This window comes from Polypterus senegalus, chromosome 3, assembly GCF_016835505.1.
Source record: "Polypterus senegalus isolate Bchr_013 chromosome 3, ASM1683550v1, whole genome shotgun sequence".
NCBI lineage: Eukaryota > Metazoa > Chordata > Cladistia > Polypteriformes > Polypteridae > Polypterus > Polypterus senegalus.
Genome location: NC_053156.1, coordinates 271,464,631 through 271,484,498, shown reverse-complemented (window position 1 = coordinate 271,484,498; position 19,868 = coordinate 271,464,631). Strand labels below are relative to the sequence as shown.

At 39.0% G+C, this 19,868-nt stretch overlaps 1 protein-coding gene across 1 annotated transcript; it reads right to left on the bottom strand.

The window, feature by feature from the left end:
- Positions 1 to 6,619: 6,619 nt before the first annotated feature.
- Positions 6,620 to 19,487, bottom strand: LOC120526171 (protein phosphatase 1 regulatory subunit 15B). Its single transcript, XM_039749193.1, has 2 exons — positions 17,041 to 19,487; positions 6,620 to 8,672 (listed from the first exon to the last, which is right to left on the bottom strand). The coding sequence occupies exons 1-2, from the start codon at positions 18,838 to 18,840 to the stop codon at positions 8,484 to 8,486; spliced, it is 1,989 nt and encodes a 662-aa protein (XP_039605127.1). The 5' UTR covers positions 18,841 to 19,487; the 3' UTR covers positions 6,620 to 8,483.
- Between the last annotated feature and the right edge of the window lie 381 nt (positions 19,488 to 19,868).

The following is a 19,868-nucleotide window of genomic DNA, read 5'->3' as shown; positions in this document are numbered from 1 at the left end:
AAGCATGTACCATAAATTAAAAGACCCATTGTCCACAGAAAGCCGCAAACCAGCGAAAAATCCGTGATATATATTTAGATGTGCTTACATTTAAAATCCGCGATAGAGTGAAGCCGCGAAAGTTGAAGCGCGATATAGCGAGGGATTACTGTATACAAGTGCATGCCACCGAGCGATGTTTCTCATTTAGAGTAAAATGGCGACAACACCACAAGATCCGGTGTAACCTGAACGACACCATTCCATGACGATGGATTGGAAGAGATGGACAACAAGTTCTTGCTCATCGTCAATGGAGACCTTACCCACTGCAATTTTTATCTATCGGGGAACATTAAAGAAAGAGCATTTGTTCCACCTATGCCTGCTAATCTTCAAGATTTGAGATATCGAATTGAGGAAGTTGTGAATTCAGTAACTAGGGACCAGTTGACTCGTGTGTGGCAAGAAATGGTCCACCGTTTTGACGTGTGTTGTGCTACACATGGTGCTCATCTTGAGTGCATGCAACCTCAAGGACAATAGGACCAACCTTTGAACTTTCCTCTATCCAGTGATGTGCGGAATGTGTTTGTCTTTTATACCATTTGTTTGAACTCTGTTCTTTCATTTTGAATAGCCCTGTATAACTGTGAAGAGTTTCCGTGGAGAAGACAAGGAGTTAATCCATGAGACACAAAGGGATCGGACAGGTAGAATTTGAACCAGTCCAAATCACAACTGCTGATTCCAAGCGTATTGAGAGAAAAAAATAATCAAGGAGTGGTCAATAGAGTCAAAAGCTGATGTATGGTTAAGAAGAATAAGGACAGAAGAGAGGAGACCTGCTCAGGAAGATCTAGAACCATTTGTGACTGAAAGCAGTGTGGCGTCCCTTGCCAAATCCATACTGATAAGGGTCAAGTAGATTGTTGTCGTAGAGAAAAGAGGAGAGGTGGTTGTGGGCTATGTACTGTAGAGTCTTGGACATGAATGGCAGAAAGAAGACAGGATGCTGTAACTAGTAGCTAACAAGCTAGATAAGTTTGCAGATGATACTAAACATGATGGATTTAGTGCAGCAGATATGAGGCAGAGGACATTTAATGTATAAGGTTTATACATTAGGTGGTCTGACACTTTTAAGCACATCTTGTGAAACAGGCTTGTTGGATGCGTTACTGGTAGTGTACACAGAAGTGATTAATAAAGCTAGTAGGCTGTTGGGTTATATAGTGCCTCTCAGCAGCCATGGGTATAAGCATTCACAAAGTACATTTCCAGAGGCAAATGTTCCTGCAATCACAATATTAAAAGATTATTTCAGCCAGGAATAGGTCATAAATCGCTAAATTTATGTTGATGTGCTGAACATATGAGTTGATATGTAACCTACCGCAATACGTATTCTATTGAAGTTACCTGCGTTATTATTTGAGCAGCACTGGATTGTTGCAGCCTTGTGCCCTATGCTTACTGGAATACGCTTCAGCTTCCTGTGATCCTGCCCTGGATAAGCGGGTTTGGAAGATCAACAGATGGATAAAGCATAAAACTTTCTAACCTACTTACAGTAATAAAGTGTCGATGGAGGGTAAGAGAGTCTATCCCAGCTAGCATAGGGTGCAAAGCAGGAGCAATCCCTGGACAGGACACCAGTCCATCATGGGGCAAATATGCACCCACACACCAAATACACAGTAGGACCAGTTTAGCGTCACCAGTTCACCTAACTTACATGTCTTTGGACAGTGCGAGGAAACCCATGCAGAGCATGCAAACTCGACACAGGGAGGACCTGGGATGTGAACCCTGGTCTCATTGTAAGGCAGAAGTGCTACCACTGTGCCACCCATGCCACCAGAGCTACATGTTTGGAAATATACCTGGAGTACACAAGGCATTAAAGTTAAATATTTATTCATAAGCAAGATATGAGTGTAGCAAGTACGGTAATCCAAATTTTACAACACTGTGTAACCTCCAACTTCTACCAGCAAAGTAGGTGTTGTTCTGTTAAAGCCCCGACTAAACCATGTCCTCCAAACTACCACACCCTACAAGGAAAAAGCAAACAGTAATGAATACTGCCTAAGTAATACTGAGAACACAAACATTATTACCTTATCAACCCTGGAGTTAGCAAGAGCAAACCATTATTGTTCACCTTATACCTGTATTCAAGGACATCAGGAAGTAGTAGTCAGATACCCACGTCTCAAATGATCTGTGACATATGGCTCATACAAGACCCTGCTATTCAGGTCCGACAAGTTACGTTCTACCTGATATTAGGTCTTTACAGAATATGAATTTAACAACCGGTTTTGAGTAACGAACATTAGGTGTGTGAAGTAAGGTTTTGTACTCCGTGCAAGGCTGACTTATTGCACCTGGGAAACTTTTAATTTAAAACACTGCTTAATTACCGCTGGGCTGCAAAGTGGTAAAGAGGTTAGAGTTGCCATCGATGTTTATTCGTAGGTGGGAGTTAAACACATGGGAAGCCTTTAAGGTTGTGTTTCTCCAAGAACTCTGCTTTGCTCCTATTCCCTAAAGATGTGTAGTTTAGGTTTATTGTGCATCTAAATTTTCCCTGTTCTGGCCCAGTAAAGTATACCCAGCACTTTTGCTTCCCCCTGTGGGGACTGAACCCAGACATCAGCACCAAAGGCAAAGCCTCAGACGTTGCGCCATTACGGCTTGTTCACTTACTTGAAAGTGTTAAGATCGGAGTATTACATGCATAGATCTGATAACAATCAAGTGAGTACACCTGATGAGCCCCAATTAGGGGGGAACACTTGTTGTGTACTGTGCATTATATGGCAGGTAAAATGGAGGCTCTGATCGGGGCACTCGAGAGACGGAGCGAGTGTCTGGGCTTGCGAGTGTCCTGATAAAAACCAAGATCCAGGCCTTTAATGACCCCTTGGGCACAGCCATCAGCAGTGTGTCTGTTTGCGGAGAGAGTGTCGACCTTGTCGAGAGGTTTACTTACCTTGGCAGTGTCTCTGATGACTCTTCCTATGAAGTCAATAGATGTATTGGGAGAGCATGGGAGGTCATGAGGTCACTGGAAAGGGGTGTGTGGCACTCCTGATATCTATGCAAAAGGATGAAGGTCCAAATCTTTAGAGTTCTTGTAGCTTTCTGTCTTGCTATGTGGTTGCAAGACATGGACGCTATCCAGTGACCTGACACGAAGACTGGACTCCTTTGGTACTGCGTCCCTCCGGAAAATCCTTGGGTACCGTTGGTTTGACTCTGTGTCAAATGGGCGGTTGCTCATGGAGTCCCTGAATGAGTCACATTACCTGCATTGTGAGGAAGTGTCAGTTACGGCACTAAGGCCATGTGGCACGTTTCCCCGTGGGATATCCGGCTCATAAGATCCTCATTGTTAGGGACCCGAGTAGCTGGACCAGGCCAAGGGGTCATCCACATAACACCTGTGGAAGATAGAGGGTCATTTCCGGAGGGTGGGACTGGACCGCATGTCTGCCTGGGGGGGTTGCAAACCAGGATCCCGAGTTATTTTGTCGTGCAGTGGGTGCACACTGTACCAGTGCATGCTTGACTTACAGGTAAAATACTGTACATCATGTCCACAATCTGCTTCTCGCACCTGAGAGGGTGTGGTGCAGATGTTTGCCAACTGGCCAACCAACCACAAGCGTTACATGGTAGGTAACCACCCAAATATCAGATTATGATCAGACCTTTGACATGTAAAACTCTGATCTACACCCTGTTAAGTAAGTACACACAGGCATAAATGGGACAAGGTTAGATGGTGAGCTGGCGACTCCTTTGTCATCTGCATGTCAACATTAACTGGCAGTTAGTTTCAGAATGAATCTGAAATTACTGCAAATGCAGGTGTTAAGCACAAAAATACTGCTTGAGCAATAATGGTTTTTGCATCAGTAACTTAAACCTAATTCCGAAACTGGATTGAAACAAAAATCTGAAACCACCGTGGCCGTCCACAGCTGACATTGAACACTCCCGAGTATGGTATTTTGTTTTCAAGAAAGGAATTTGGTTACCTAGAAGAAAGCAATAGCAAAGGTGGAGGTCACGCAAAGCAACGACAGACAGTACAGATGACCTGGACATCTTGAAAAGCTAGGCCCACGAAAGATTTGAATGGCATCTCCCTAATGTAATCACAGACTGATTGCTGGAAAACACCTTAACTACTACTAGTACTAAAGGCCAATGCCTCTTAAACCTGTTCTAGCTGTATAAAGATAGAAAATGTACACATGACGCTACATTCAGGTGCCATATGGGGCCTTGGATAACCATTAATAGTCTACCAACGTGAAACACTTGAGCGTTTTAAACTTTCTTAAACAGTAACTATTTTTAAAATAATAAATCATTCACTTCTACATTAAATACAAGACTTTTTAACAGCACTTTACACTTTATGTCACATATGTTAACAACAAAGCCCAACAGGCCTATGGTGATTCAACAGCTATTGTAGCCAGCACATTCCAAGTCAAGTGATGCAAAAATGGCACTGACTGATGCGCTATTGTTAGTTGAGGAGGGTCTGTGACTAATTATAGCCTACATTTCTTAAAACATGGAGAGTTATTTAAGTCTCAAAATAAAACTATTGGATGCTTTGGTTCCTGATGTAGAAAGGTCTGGAACTTTGACATTAGTGTTAAAAAAAAATTACGCGAAATATTAGAATGTGCAGATAATGTGTCAGGGAGGTGGCTTTAAGGAAAACATACTGTTTTTTAATTCTATGGCTAACTTACTCAAGCAGCAGAAGTCAGGTGTTGCAGCTTGCACATGTGTGCCTCCCTTGGCATCTGCCAAACCTGTAGCTTGCATCCATTTTGTTGCAATTAATGACTGTCTGGTTATTAAAAAAAAAAAAAAAAGGGGAAAAAATGCAACACAGGTTATCCAGCTTCACCCAGGACACTTCATAGACAATGAGCCTCTGTTACAGTGCCATCGGCTAATCAGGTTTATCAGAAGTACAACATAACTAAGTGCTCAAGGACCAACGTTATTAGCAGGCAGTGTGGCGTAGTGGTAGAGGCACACAAACAAGTTACTTCAACTGCCTGTACTTCACCTGGAAAAACCAAAGAAATGTAATCAATGTCGTATTTCAACTTGGATAAAGGCATTAGACAGATAACAAGTAATAATATATTATTAGGTCACGGGAGCTACTTACCGTTTTACAGTTGTCCATTAAAAAACATTTCTGCTTTTTTCCAAGTGATTTGGAATCTGTTGAAGATCATTTCAAAACACAATTTTACATTCAAATGTATTCTTTTGATTTGAAATGAGTAATCGGCTGCAGTTATGTTGTCTTTTAAACTGTCAGAGGTGTTAACATGCTGCTCACTCCCTCAAAAGGGCACAGCAGATTGGAAAAACCCTGTAGCTGTACCACATCGTTTACCCCTTGGCTAGGCACCCATGGCACTCCATAGGTCAACTGCCCCATACCTAAATACACCCCCACCCCCAAACAGTCATCATTCATCAGCACTTGACACTTCACAGGGGTCCACCACCCATCTACGTATCCCCTCTCAACCCAGCTCATTGTTCATGTAACACATGGACAGAGCAGAACAGAATACCAAGAGGAGAGCTGCTAAGCATCGAAGAGTGCCAGCAGTCAACAGCAAAAAACATTGTATGCCAACCATTGAACATTATATCTTCTTTGAACCTCACTGAACTTTCTCTTTCCATTTTAAAACATGATCACATCTTTTTTTCCCCTGTCCTTCCACCCTATCAATCACTTTTGCAGTGTCCTTAATTTGCATAAAGCATGTGGTCAGTGCAGCACATGATACATTAGCATAATACTAACAAATACTGTCAAACACTTATCATGTAATTTTATTTCCTCCATCATGTCATCAAATTTCAATCAGATCCATCAAGGCATTTTTGAGATTTTGACATATTTAGGATAAACATCGATATACTAAAATGTCCTTTCCTGCCAAATGGGAAATAGTGTATATGCCAAAATCTCAAATATAATATATCTTAGCTGACCTCTCTTACTCAACGTAAATCTGAAACAGCAAATCTGCGAATGTTTCTTTGTCTGAAGATACACAAGTTTGCAGATTTGCCAAAGATTTTCAATGGGAGAGCTTGAAACATTAAAATATTTGTACTGTATGCTGTATTCTTGATGCCTCAGCAAAAACTGAACTTTTGTAATAAATCTCAACAAAACTGGTCAAATGGGAGCAGAGTTGTTTCATGTAGACAGATATGGTGACCACAGTAGTTGCTTTTCAGATTATATGTGAACGCATCTAAAAAAAGTAATCAGCAGTCAGCACAAATTCAAGTCAAACATCATAGAATGCAAGTCATAAATATATGTATAAGGAAAACCTTCATAAAATGTGTATTAATATATTCTGAAAACTGGGGGGAAACCATCATTTCTTAAAAAGAAAAAAAGGAACCATTCATTGAAACATTTAATTTTTATTGACTGGATTTCTTTATGTATATATGTGTATATATATATTTCTTGCAATATATAATTTTTGTCACAAACAGTCTTTTCAATTTTAAAAATAGTAATTTACTGCTGTGTTCATTTTTTCTGAGTGGATGCAGAATCACTGACTGAAAAATACAAAAATAAATTTATGAATATCTTAAACTCAATATTTGTTAGAACAATACTAGTTTTCTCAAGATCATTGGAAGAGAAGATGTTTATGCTGTGTAAAATTCAAACTATGCCTTCCAAGAAATCACTCTTTAGGACGCTTAAACCTGAAAGCTAAAATCAAAGAAAAATAATTTAATGCAAAGCTTGACTAGGATGCACATTTTAAACACTGGCTTGCTTGCTGCACTAACAGCAGAATTGTGTCTCTGCATGCTTCTGATTAAAAGCAGTAATGTTTAGAACAGGCTTCAATACTAAAATTCTTTCAATACTGACATCTGCACGTACCTCAGGGGCTGTTCAGTAAAGTTATACTTTCTATGTTTATAAGTATTTTCTCTTTTCTTTTTATCAATCACCAATCTGATATATTTTAGCTATCATTTAAACAGGTTATGACAGTTTTTCTTAAAGTATGCAGAAACAATTTGCATGTGCAAAATGCAAAACACATACAAAGCATTACTTTGAAATACTAAGTTACATCAGTTCATACATTATAAATTTACATACCAGGATTCATACAAACTGATATGATATGAACTCATTGGCACAGTTTTAAAAGTATAATGAACAAGTAACTTTTCTACATTTTGAACATTCAATTTGTTTTATGCAATACATTTCACTCATTTTTTACTTCACTTAAAAATATTTAATAAATAGTTAGGCTAATGATGAAAAACAAATCAACATGATTCACAGCCATGTTTCATGCCTACGTTAAAATTCTGCAGCACAAAAACAAACAAAAAAAGAGTAGTACAGTCTGTTATTTGTAGCCTCCATAAATTGACACTGCTGTGCTCTGTAAGTGCGATCTCCTACGCAGTGGTATATCCTGGCCTAAAAATACCTCCAAGTTCAACAGCAGACATACACTTACACTAGTTATTCACTGCACTGATCAACACAACTACACACTTTTACACTCGAAAGACCCATAAGACAAGCAGAAAACACCAGTCCTGGTTTAGCAGCTTTGGATTAGTTCAATGAAAAACTTTCACTAGCTTTTCTGAGATGTGACAATGAATTTAATCTGAGAAGTATATCATATATTCTAATACACACAACGTTCTGAAAAGTGCTAAGCAACTTCAGCTATACATACATTGGACTGGGTGTGCTTATTCAAAAAGCCAACACAATTTAAAAACAATTGACTGTGGCGCACCTCGTTTTTCCTCTCCGGAAAGCATAACTGCTACAATTCTTCCAAAATGTGCCATGGTATAACACAGACAGATATGTTTCAAATTTCCACCTAGGTCTGCCATTTTACATGTACTGTTTGAATCCTACTGATGGCAAGATTTAGATTATCTGGCTTACAGGCCTTACATTAAAGGCTACTGAGCAAACTAAATGCATTGCACACAGCCTAACATTTCATTGTTGCATATTTGGCATGCAAAAGTATTTGCATAGAAAAGGAATATGTAAAATCCAAGTTTGGAAATAAACGCCAAAAAATTGCCTGCATTTTGGTAAAAAAAAAAAAATTAAAAGCAGCACAAACTGAATACTGGTCTATTTGACAAAAATATCTTAAACAAAATACAATTTACTTTATTCCTTTCAATCTTATGGGAATTATAGAAAGTGCCAGTGTTGCATCCAAACAGAAAGCTCAGTGTGTCTTACTGCATTGATAACAGACATGCCAGCAGGGAAATAGGAAGCACAAACTAAGATCAGACCATTACTAGATGATGACTTTAAAAGCCCTTGCTAGCATTTCCATGCCCTTAATTCATAACTACGACTCTTCCATGAATTCTGAAATTTTGCAAAATTATTATTTTGAAAGCAGTCTTTGAAGCACAAGTTCACGGTGGGCAGCTGAGAGGCAGTATCCAATTGAGTCTTCAGTTTCTTGTATTCGACGGAGAAATCTGCACCTATCCCGTGCCAGCTCTTCCCAAGGGCCGTGACGATCTTCATCACAACTTGTGTAGAACTCCTCTACCTCAACAGAAAACGTTACCTGTAGCACAAGGAAGCCAGTTAGTGTTTTGAATTGTGAAATACCGAATACTGTCACTCAAAAGCAAAGATGCTACTATAATAACTCCCAAGGCTGACTGTGGTGGCGAGGAAGGAAGGCAAGCAGAAATTGACTAATCAAACATAATAAAACATCTGTTGAATGGGGAAAGAAAACACTAAATATAAAAAAAAATTATTAAAAACACAATTAATTTTGTTATTTTGAAATCCAAATTTGTACCTTATCAGTAACAGTAAACAATGGTAGTCTGATAGGAGTGCAATGCTGTGAAAAAGTACATCACGCAATAAGGTGTGAATTGTATGGATAACCGATTATCATTTCAAGAGTACCGAGAAGTAAAGTGATTTATGATGTAATTTATCAGATTACAAGAATGAAAGTTCTTCCCCCCACCATATAATTTATTAAACAAAATGCAAATGTCTATTACGAACAAAACAGGGACAATGCTAGCTTCAATAAAAGTTGTTGCTCCTTTCAGCAGAAACAACATCTTATAGAAATTTCTTTCAATTGTTGGACACCAACTTTGGAGACATATTTGGCCATTTCTCATTACAGAACCATCCTGCAACTGAAGATCTTAAAGGCTTTTCTGCATTTACTACCTACTTGAAGACCCCTCACAGCATTTCCATGGGGTCAAGATTTGGGTTTTGATTTGTGAACAGGCAAGTCAATGGTTAAAAAAATAAGAAATTGATTTTTCTTATTGAAAGGTTCACTTACAGTGTATCCAGAAAGTATTCACAGCGCATCACTTTTTCCACATTTTGTTATGTTACAGCCTTATTCCAAAATGGATTAAACTCATTTTTTTCCTCAGATTTTTACACACGACATCCCATAATGACAATGTGAAAAAGTTTACTTGAGATTTTTTCAAATTTATTAAAAATAATAAATTGAGAAAGCACATTTACATAAGTATTCACAGCCTTTGCCATGAAGCTCAGAATTGAGCTCTTGTGTATCCTGTTTCCCCTGTTCATCCTTGAGATGTTTCTGCAGCTTAATTGGAGTCCACCTGTGGTAAATTCAGTTGATTGGACACGATTTGGAAAGGCACACACCCGTCTATATAAGGTCCCACAGTTGACAGGTCATGTCAGAGCACAAACCAAGCATGAAGTCAAAGGAATTGTCTGTAGACCTCCGAGACAGGATTGTGTTGAGGCACAAATTTGGGAAAGGTTGTAGAAAACTTTCGGCTGCTTTGAAGGTCTCAATGAGCACAGTGACCTCCATCATCCATAAGTGGAAGAAGTTCGAAACCACCAGGACTCTTCCTAGAGCTGGCCGGCCATCTAAACCGAGTGATTGGGGGAGAAGAGCCTTAGTCAGGGAGGTGACCAAGGACCCGATGGTCACTCTGTCAGAGCTCCAGAGGTCCTCTGTGGAGGGAGGAGAACCTTCCAGAAGGACAACCATTTCTGCAGCAATCCACCAATCAGGCCTGTATGGTAGAGTGGCCAGACGGAAGCCATGTACAGAGACATCCTGGATGAAAACCTGCTCCAGAGCACTCTTGACCTCAGACTGGGGAGACGGTTCATCTTTCAACAGGACGACGACTCTAAGTACACAGCCAAGATATCAAAGGAGTGGCTTCAGGACAACTCTGTGAATGTCCTCGAGTGGCCTAGCCAGAGCCCAGACTTGAATCCAATTGAACATCTCTGGAGAGATCTTAAAATGGCCGTGCACCGATGCTTCCCTTCCAACCTGATGGAGCTTGAGATGTGCTGTAAAGAGGAATGGGCTAAATAAATTTACAAAAACCTCAAGTAAACTTTTTTTCACATTGTTATTATGGTGTGTTGTGTGTAGAATTCGGAGGAAAACAAATGAATTTAATCCATTTTGGAATAAGGCTGTAATATAACAAAATGTGGAAAAAGTGATGCGCTGTGAACACTTTCCGGATGCATTGTATGTTTCAGCTTTCTGATGGCTGACTTCACATTCAATAAATCTCGTCTGTCTTGTGAAATACTTATGGTAATCGGGGGTATACCAATCATGACCCATTGCTGGTTTAACACTGAAATCTTACTCTGGCACTATGGAATACACACTCTTGAAATCACTCAGAATATGAACATCTTAAACAGACTATTGAAATTATAAATGTGTATGAAATCTTTAAATGAAAGCCATACCACCTCAAACTTATGACCCTCGTCACAAAGAAATGCTACTTTAAGTGACACACTTTTTTGCTGTACAGTATAGTGAAAGCTGCTCACAGACTAATTGGTTTTCACTTTAACTCAAGCATAACCTTCAGATAAAATTTCGTCATTTGGGATTTTTCATTGTTCTCTTTTATTTATTTAATTTTTTTTTTTTAAAGATCCAAAATTTTTCAGCTGAACACTTTCTTTTTATAGTTTTAGAACAGCTGGGCTAAAAGAATTGTCATTAACACTACCCTGCAGCTCTGATTTGTTAAGAGCATGAACAGCAGAAGCAGGAAGCATCCTAATTCAAAAAGGAACACCTCTTATGCTGGCCTACTCAAATTAATATTTGCCCTATTTTCTTGCAAAGTCAGTAATTGGGCACTGTCCAATTTATAACACAGTAACAGGTTTTACAACAATTTCTTAAGGGAACCCAACAGTTTTTTGATTTTAAAGCTTTCCAGAGATCCAAAGAATTCCTTAGGGATTCATTTATCACACCATTTTTCATAGCTGGGCCACAGGCACAGTGTAGAAATAGGGTTGATCCTATGATGGCAAGCTGGCCAGGCCTGGAGACTGAAAAGCAAGCCCAAACTAAAATACTTACACAACCATATTTTATACATGATATGAGATTGTCTTGATCAAACCCAGTTCTTTGGTTTTCATCTAACAGAACATTCTTGGTATGGAGAATAATGTGGAGCCGTTCAGCCACATCTGTCTAGGGTACACGGTTTCAAGTGTCCTATTCTTCGGATGTTGTCTGGCTAACTTTAGTCATACATCAACATTCTTTTTTGACAGATGATTCCTCAGCTCAAATGTAGGGCGATATTGTATGTTCACTTTGGAATGGTTGACTCATGCTCTTTGACAAGGTCTGACAAGACTTTCCTATGAATCCCTTGATGTCATTCTGTAGCACTCGGAGATCTCCAGTATCATCTTTCAGACAGCTCTTGAACTGTTTTGTTGGGATGACCTAGCCAGGATAGATTGTCGATGATTTAAAAAATTTCAAACAACAGAGCAATTGAGTGAAAAAATGCTTGGAAATGACTGCAAAACTCTTTTTGGTCTCTTGGGTACCAATTATCCTTCTTTGGAAGATAATTGCCAATCACTTGGAGCAAGGTTTAAAACAGAAAAGGTCTAGTGCCTAAAGCTTTTGACCAGGGTTACGAACTTAGGTGTGGGACTTAACTCAAAAAGTACAATAACCAAAACACAAAAATGATAATTGTGCAAAACGCCTATAGTATACATATAATAAATGTAAACAATGAACATGTACAAGTGTATCTGTTTGTGTGGTAGTGTGCTAATAGTAACAAAATGGAAAACTGCATCATGTTTAAGGACTACTTTGCAATTTTTCAAGTTGAAGTAATTTCTTCAGAAACCCGATATGTATTTGCCAGAATAAATGGTGTTCTAAATTTAAGCATCTGCTATATTTTTTTTCTTTTAAAATGATGCCTGCATTGTAAAATGCCAATGCAGACATTGTGGCACAAAGCATCACCAGAAAACAAAAAAAAAAAGATGTACAAACCTACCGGATATGTCCGTTTTTCAAACCAGTTTCAAAGACAGTTGTCGAGTATTGAACCGTGTCTTGTAATTACATACACACTGTATAAGCCATTTTATATGTCGTTATAGAAAAAACAAAGCAGTATTATGAGATTTAGCCATTTTCAAAGCAAAACAACTGTGTGCACTACCACAGCCTTTGTCGTCTTGGTTTTATTTTCGTATTTATTGGAGAACTCACACAAATGAATACATATACTTACCTTGAGAAAAATGGTACATGTAATTTAATCATTTCCAGATCCCTTTTGTTATCATAAATGCCATGAAAAGGCATGTTTTCTTTTAGGCTTACACTAGTGATTTGTACCCCACTGCATGCATTGTAAGGCACCAGTGCAGGCAAGATATATACATACATTTATATATATATATATTTTTTTTTTTAGGAAACTGTTAACTATATAGAGCACAATTTAATGTGGTAAATACATATACACCATGAATGAATAACTTCAAAGTGCATCTTTTTTCATCACAGTTATGAATATAAACAAACAAAAGTGCAACAAACTGCAACACAGACTGCTGACAAAAAGAAAAATCAAGTACCTGCAAAACAAAGTATCGTTTAAGCTCTTAAACAAGCAAAGTACACCGTTTTCCTCATTCTTTTTTGGATCATAAATGAAATTGTGCATCTTATCTATGCCTCTCCTTTTCAAGTTGTTGCCTTCCAAAGCAATGAAGGGAGGATGCTGCCACTTCATCAGAAATGCACTTCTGTGGTCAGACAGCTTCTTCCACAATTCAATGAGTGATTGGAGTTCCTCTAAATAACAGGTCATGTGTCAATATGTCTTTGCTACCAAAAATGCATTCTAGAACAAAAGCAACAGTAGCTGGGGTGGCAGTGGATTCTGGAAATGGTCACATAAATGAAATAGCATGAACAGCTGCCCTGTATATGTGATTCACTTCATGCCATAACAGTGCATTTCTTCCAATCCTGTTGTATTACACTTTCTTGGAACACAGGGTTCATTTAATTTGTGACACCAGGTATGCTGGTGTTAACCTGTATCCATTTGTATTCAATCAAGCATGCTTTCATTTACAGTGGACCCTTGACTTACAAACTCAATTCATTCGCGAGGGCTGGTTGTAACTCAAGTTGGCTGCAAGTCAAGACTATTTTTCCAATAAGAAATAATGGAAATACCCATAATGCGCTCCGAACCTCCCACAGCAACACTTACTTAACCTTTTCATAATAAAAAAGGGTTGTATAATGTGCATAATTTACCAAAACACCAATAATTTTTCTAATGTACCAATCAAAAAGGTATAAAAAGTGCCTAGCCTACCAGAAACAACGATTTCACACTGTACTCACCATTTAATTTGACATCTTTGGGTGCAGGAAGGGAGGAGGAGGAGAATGAAACGGAAGGTGGTTATTGTTTAGAAGGAGCCACCTTATGGAAAAATCTTTTCTTTGCAAAATTGTCAAGATGGTGGATTTCGACATGATGTACATATTCGCGAGATCGGTCACACGAACACCACTCTCATATTTCAACACAATTTCCTTCTTCGTTTCAATTGTGATCGCTGTTTTCTAAAGTTAATAACAGTAGTCGAGCACTCAATTCAAAGCTGGTCGTGTTGTGAACTGCTGTAATAATACACTCCGTGCTGACTCAGGCTGATGACATCATTATGTGCCGCGCCAGGCCGCTAGCTAACATTCCTTAACAATCGCTTTCTTTACCTTCTCTTCCTTAGCAATTATGCGCCTTGCTTGCCATGGTCTTAGTGAATTTATATATTTATATATATATATATATATATATATATATATATATATATATATATATATATATATATATATATATATATATATATATATATATATATATATATATATATATATATATATATATATATAATCACTGCACTGACCGAAATTACATCCACAAACACATGTATCTGGGCTCCGAATGATGCTTGCGAACGCTCTCGGCTGTTTGTTTACAATCGCACAAGCGGATACACGTGACCGCATTCGGGTCGTAACGCAAGATGTTGGTCACAAATCAAAAAAAAATTTTGGTCGTAAATCAAGTTGTTCGCATATCAGGTCGGTCGTATATCAAGGGTCGACTGTATTTGTAACTTCTCATTCTATTGCACTTGTAGCTTCTCCGGCCTTAACCAATTTCAAATCCATCTCAAGCACCGATTTTGAATCACGCTCACAGTATTATTTGTTCATGGCAAGTTACAGAGGAAAAACATGTAAATGATTGTTTAACAACGTACCCTGGCCTTATGCCACTAGTAACTGTGAGAATACTATTTTAAAGCTGGTTAAAATGTATCCAACATAGAAGCCAGCAGTATTGCTGCTTTAATAAAATAGCAGGACATTAATGAATCTAAAATCTAACATCACTGGAGCACCTTACACCCCAACTCAAACAGCTCTTTTGTTTATGGCATAATGGAGCAGCACATCTCTGCTGTGAAGACAATGAGTTTTTCTCATCATGAAGAAATGGGACTTCAATGTTTTGGTGCACCAGAATCAAATTTTAGACATGTGAAGTAATAAAAGGTGCTCTAGCTTTTTCTACACAATCCAAATGCATTTCTGCTAATGCTTGAAAATGTGTGCATTTTTAGTTTAAGTAGACCTTTTTACATATTAATATTGTTGAAAAGAGGATCATAAGTGTCAGTGTAAAAAAATAAATTCATACGGTGTAATACGTTGTAACAGCACTGCATAATAAATACCCTAGCTTCCATATTTAATTTGGACTTTCAGCAATGGATCTGACAATGGTTATTTTACTGGTTCATCAGCATGCTTTGAAATAATAGCTGGTAATCTCGGTTTAATCTTGTAGATATTCTAAAAAGTCACATTTCATCAGCATGATCAACAAGGGCCAATTTTGTTGCATGCGTTTTACATCATGCCAACCAATTTCCCATGTGAACTACAGGGCATATTATCTATTCATTCCTTAGGGAATACCTCAAACTGAAAGAGTTCTAAAATAAATAAATGCACATTTATTTATTTATTACAAAGTTTAACTTACTCTTGGTCACAAAAAGATTTTAAACAGTAACTTCTAATATGTATAAAAAACTGTCCTCGTTTCAAATCTCTCATTAGTGAGAAGATAAAAATACATCTACATTATATATTTGGCAAATTTAATGTCTGAGCAATGTATCCTTTTAACTATTAAGTGCTTGTTTTTGTAAAATTGAGACAGCTAAAATTACATAAAATCATGATATGGCTATGTTTAAGTTCATTTTGAAAAATGTAAAGTATTGAGTACTATTAGCCATTTAAATTGATAATTATGGTCCTCTCATTTTTCTCATATGAAATAGAAAAAATATGTTATAGTAACAGAAATAAAGAACTGATAACAAAAAACAGATAAGCCCTAAATAATGCAGATATAGTATTGTAAAGCAGGATACAATCAAGTTAATGAATACAGTAGGTTTAAAACAGCCATTAAGTTTATAAAAGACGACTTACAGAATGGTGTAAACTAAATACAAAGTCCACAGGCTATGTCAAATATATTGTATAACACCAAGTTAGAGAACAAGTTGACCCATCGGTCCTTCACCTATTTTTTGCACTCCCCCCACCCCAATTAAAAGGCTGTAAAGTAGGAGAGCACAGTGATGCAGTGTTAAAATCTTACACCCAGTCATTGTCTTTGTGGAGTATACAGATTCTCCTCGTCTCTGTTTGTTTAGCCTCCAACATCCTAAGAATGTACAGATTAGGCCAGTCCCAGCCTTTTGCCCAATGTAGCTGAGAAAATTTTCAAACACCTAGTAGTCTGAATTAAGCAGGGCTGAGAATATTATGCTGCAAAATACTGTAATTGGTCATCTGCTAAACTATTTTTTCACACTTTTCGATATAATATACCTCATTTTCCAACCCATTCTAAAAATCCTGTTCAGACTTTGCAGTTTTGGAGAATAACCAGAGAACCCACCGATAAACCAAGGAATAAAATGCACTCCAGTGAGTAGTACCCAGACTTGAACCCAGAACTCCAAAGATGTCAGGCACCCCTTGATTAACACTATTTCTCCCTCCTCCATCCAGAGCAGGGTCTCAGGGATGCAATCATTGGGCACAAGGCAGGAACAAATCTGGACAGTATGCCAGTGCTTACTGTACTATACAAATAAACCTGCTGGTAACACACAATGGCCCAAATTTTCAAAAAAGTGCCAAACCAGCAGATACTGCTTTAACAATCCAAATACTTTTCACATTACAATTGATTTGAAAGGCTTCAAATGAAAGGATGAGAGAAATGAGATGTTGAAAAAGAAAAATATGAAAAAGTTAAAGTGGCACATGCACTACAAATAACTACCTTTCTTCATTATGAGCAAAGTACAAAAAAAAAACAATACAGCAGCCACCTTAATCCTAAAAACTCCCAAATCATTGAAATTCAAGAAAAGGTAGAGGAGTTACTACAGTAAATTATAAAGAAATAAAACAGGAATTAAGCTAAGCATACACTTATCCATCTCATAAAAGACATTACCTTCTTCCTCTTGACAAATACTAGATCTTCTTTTTCTTCCTCCCTGCTGCAGACAGCCTCATAGAAGCCACTGTCCAAGCGATCCTCCTCATGGGAGGAGGTTTCTAATGAGTAGCTGTCCAAAGGTCCTTTCATTACGTTATGGCAAAGTAGGCTTTGCTGGTTTGCTGCTTGGCAGCTAGAGAGAGGAGTCTGGTTTTGCCAAGCCTTTTTAGTTCTTACAGGACCTTGGAAATTAAAGGGGCTATAGGGGTCCTTGCCACAAGCAAAGTAATTCCAGAGCTTGAGATTTTCTTCCTCATCACTGCTCTGGTCATCCTCAGAATCTGTTTCCTCTTTCTCTTCATCCTCCTCTTCCTCTGAAGAGGATGAACCTAGAGAACTCTCTTCCTCTGAACCCTCATCTGTATTTGAATTTTCTTGTTCCTCACTTGGATTACTGGGTTTGGCACTCCGGATAGTTGCAGTGAAATTTTGGAGATTATAGGGATCTGAGCTTTGAGTAAAGAAGCCCAGTAGGTTCTCTGGTTCTGGTGAATTCTCTTCATCTGAATCTGAAAATACAGATGAGCTATCATTGTCAAAACCATCATCATCCTCCTCGCTGCAAGCCACATCTGAATCCTCACTAGAGCTTTCACTAGTGCAGTAGCCCCCGATAATATAAGAGATCATTTTATTCTGACACTGGGGTTTGGAAACGGAGGGCAGAGTGTCTCCAGGTGTGACACATTCTGCCGTTTCCTCAGCAGGATGAAAATTTACAGCTTCATTTACCAAGTTCTCCTTATCTGAACCAATGACAGAAAATTCATCAGGGAGGTCCGTAAGCTGTGTGCAACAAGGATGTATAACTACTTCTGCTCTGGAGGAAGGGTCCATTTTGGCAAGTTTACCTGCAGAATGTTCTTCCTCCAGACTCGAATACCCATTATCCTGATCAGGGGTAAGGAGAAGCACCTCGCTGCCTGCCGCGATACTGCAGACCAGCGTCAGATCCAGCCGAGGCTTTTCGGGACACAACAACCCTTCTGGTAAGGCCGCTTCGGTGCTGCTATTGTCAGCCTTTCTATTATGTGACAAGCATCCCGTATTTTCCCCACAAAAAAGCTGGTTGTGAGAATCGTTTGCAAGAGACTGCAACAGGTGTCGTTCATCTCGATTTTGGGCTTCATCTGGATCTGGTTTGCCATAATCGGTCCAACCCCACAAATTGGCCCACCAGTTCCATTTTGCACTGGATTCCAAAGGCGAATGCCTAACACAAGTCTTACTAACAGCAACCGGCAAGTTTGGAGTCATCAACTGGCTACTCTGAGCAGACATGACAGACGCCATATGTAACCACTCCTGGTTTAAAGATTTCCGTACAGTGGATACATAACCACACGAGGCTGTCGGCTCTCGTTTAATTTGCTGTTCGTCTGGCAGATTCTGGCTGTGGTTTACCTTTTTCATACAACACCCGTCCAGTGCCACAAGTGTCGGCTCCAAGTCCATCAACCCCACCTCCTGCAAGGCCTGTGCGTTAAACCAGCTTAGAGATGTGCCAGCGGAGAGAAAATCATCTCCATGCTGACAGTGCACCAAAGACAGCGGTGGGCTGCGATCCTGCCCCTGGACCGCCTTTCGGAAGTCACAGACACTGCCGATACCTGTCCAGGTTGGAAAGTAGCGCTGAAGTAGCAGGCTGGGCCTAGTAACAAGGGCGGTCAGTGTCCCAATCCACGAGTTTCCCTGCTCTTCAGACCGCATGAAGGACGTGACGCGCTGCTTCGTGTACAGGCCGTTAGTTTCCATGCCGCCAAATTGCAATTAGGAAGAAAAAATGAAATTTGTACCAGCGATTATACTGTTCATCAATAGAAAAAATAAAAAGGACGAAGGAGTAATCCTGTCAACCTTCTATTATAAAAGTAAAAAAATAAAATAAAACTTCCATACGTCAAACCTTTTCAGGCAGGCCTCGGGGGCATTCCGTCCCAAAGAAACCGCGGCCGGCCTATCCAGTCCTGACCCCGGGTCTAGCGAGCGGCCCAGCCGTTGGGGGATCCCGGCGCACAATTCTTCGCGCCTTGCCTTTGTCCACGGCGCTTTCCTGTGCGCCACTGTCCGACACAAATGTTCTCTCTGCCACAGCTGCCCACAGAGAAAGTGCAGGCCATTTTAATTTTTTAAATTTGGTTTTACTTTTCGTTTGTCGCTCTCCTGTTGCCTTCTTGCACACGGTCCAACGAGGATTTACAATTAAATAACAGAAAGAAATAAAACAAAGCGAATCACCACTTAAAGCGTACCAACCAACTACCACGTAATAACGTGCAATAAACTTAATTTGATTACATATGTCTCTAGTGGCAAAACGACCCCCCTTTATCTCTCATAAGCCCTGCACATTTCACGGTCCCCGTCTCTACAACGTCGACGCCCTCCTCCCTTGACAGGATTTCATCAGAAACAGCAAGGGAAGGTCGTTCAACTATCAGAAGTGTGCACCGTAAGGGGACGTCTACAAATTAACTCTTTTGAGTCTAAGTGTGCAGCAAGAGCTTGCACAGATAATAGTCATTTTGCACAGATTACGCCCTTCCAAATTGGGATGTTATAATAATATCATTCATAATAAATATATACTACCAGTCCAAAGTTTTATAACACCTCAGTTTTTCTTCAAGTGTAATCAGTTGAAATGCAATGAATGACCTAAAATGGTGAAAAGGTAAGCAGCAAATTGCCAGAGGGTTAAATTTAAAGTTTAGACAAGCAAAAACTGAAAAAAGTAAATATCAGAATATTACAAACGGGCCTTCTTCAGGGAACAGCTTGAA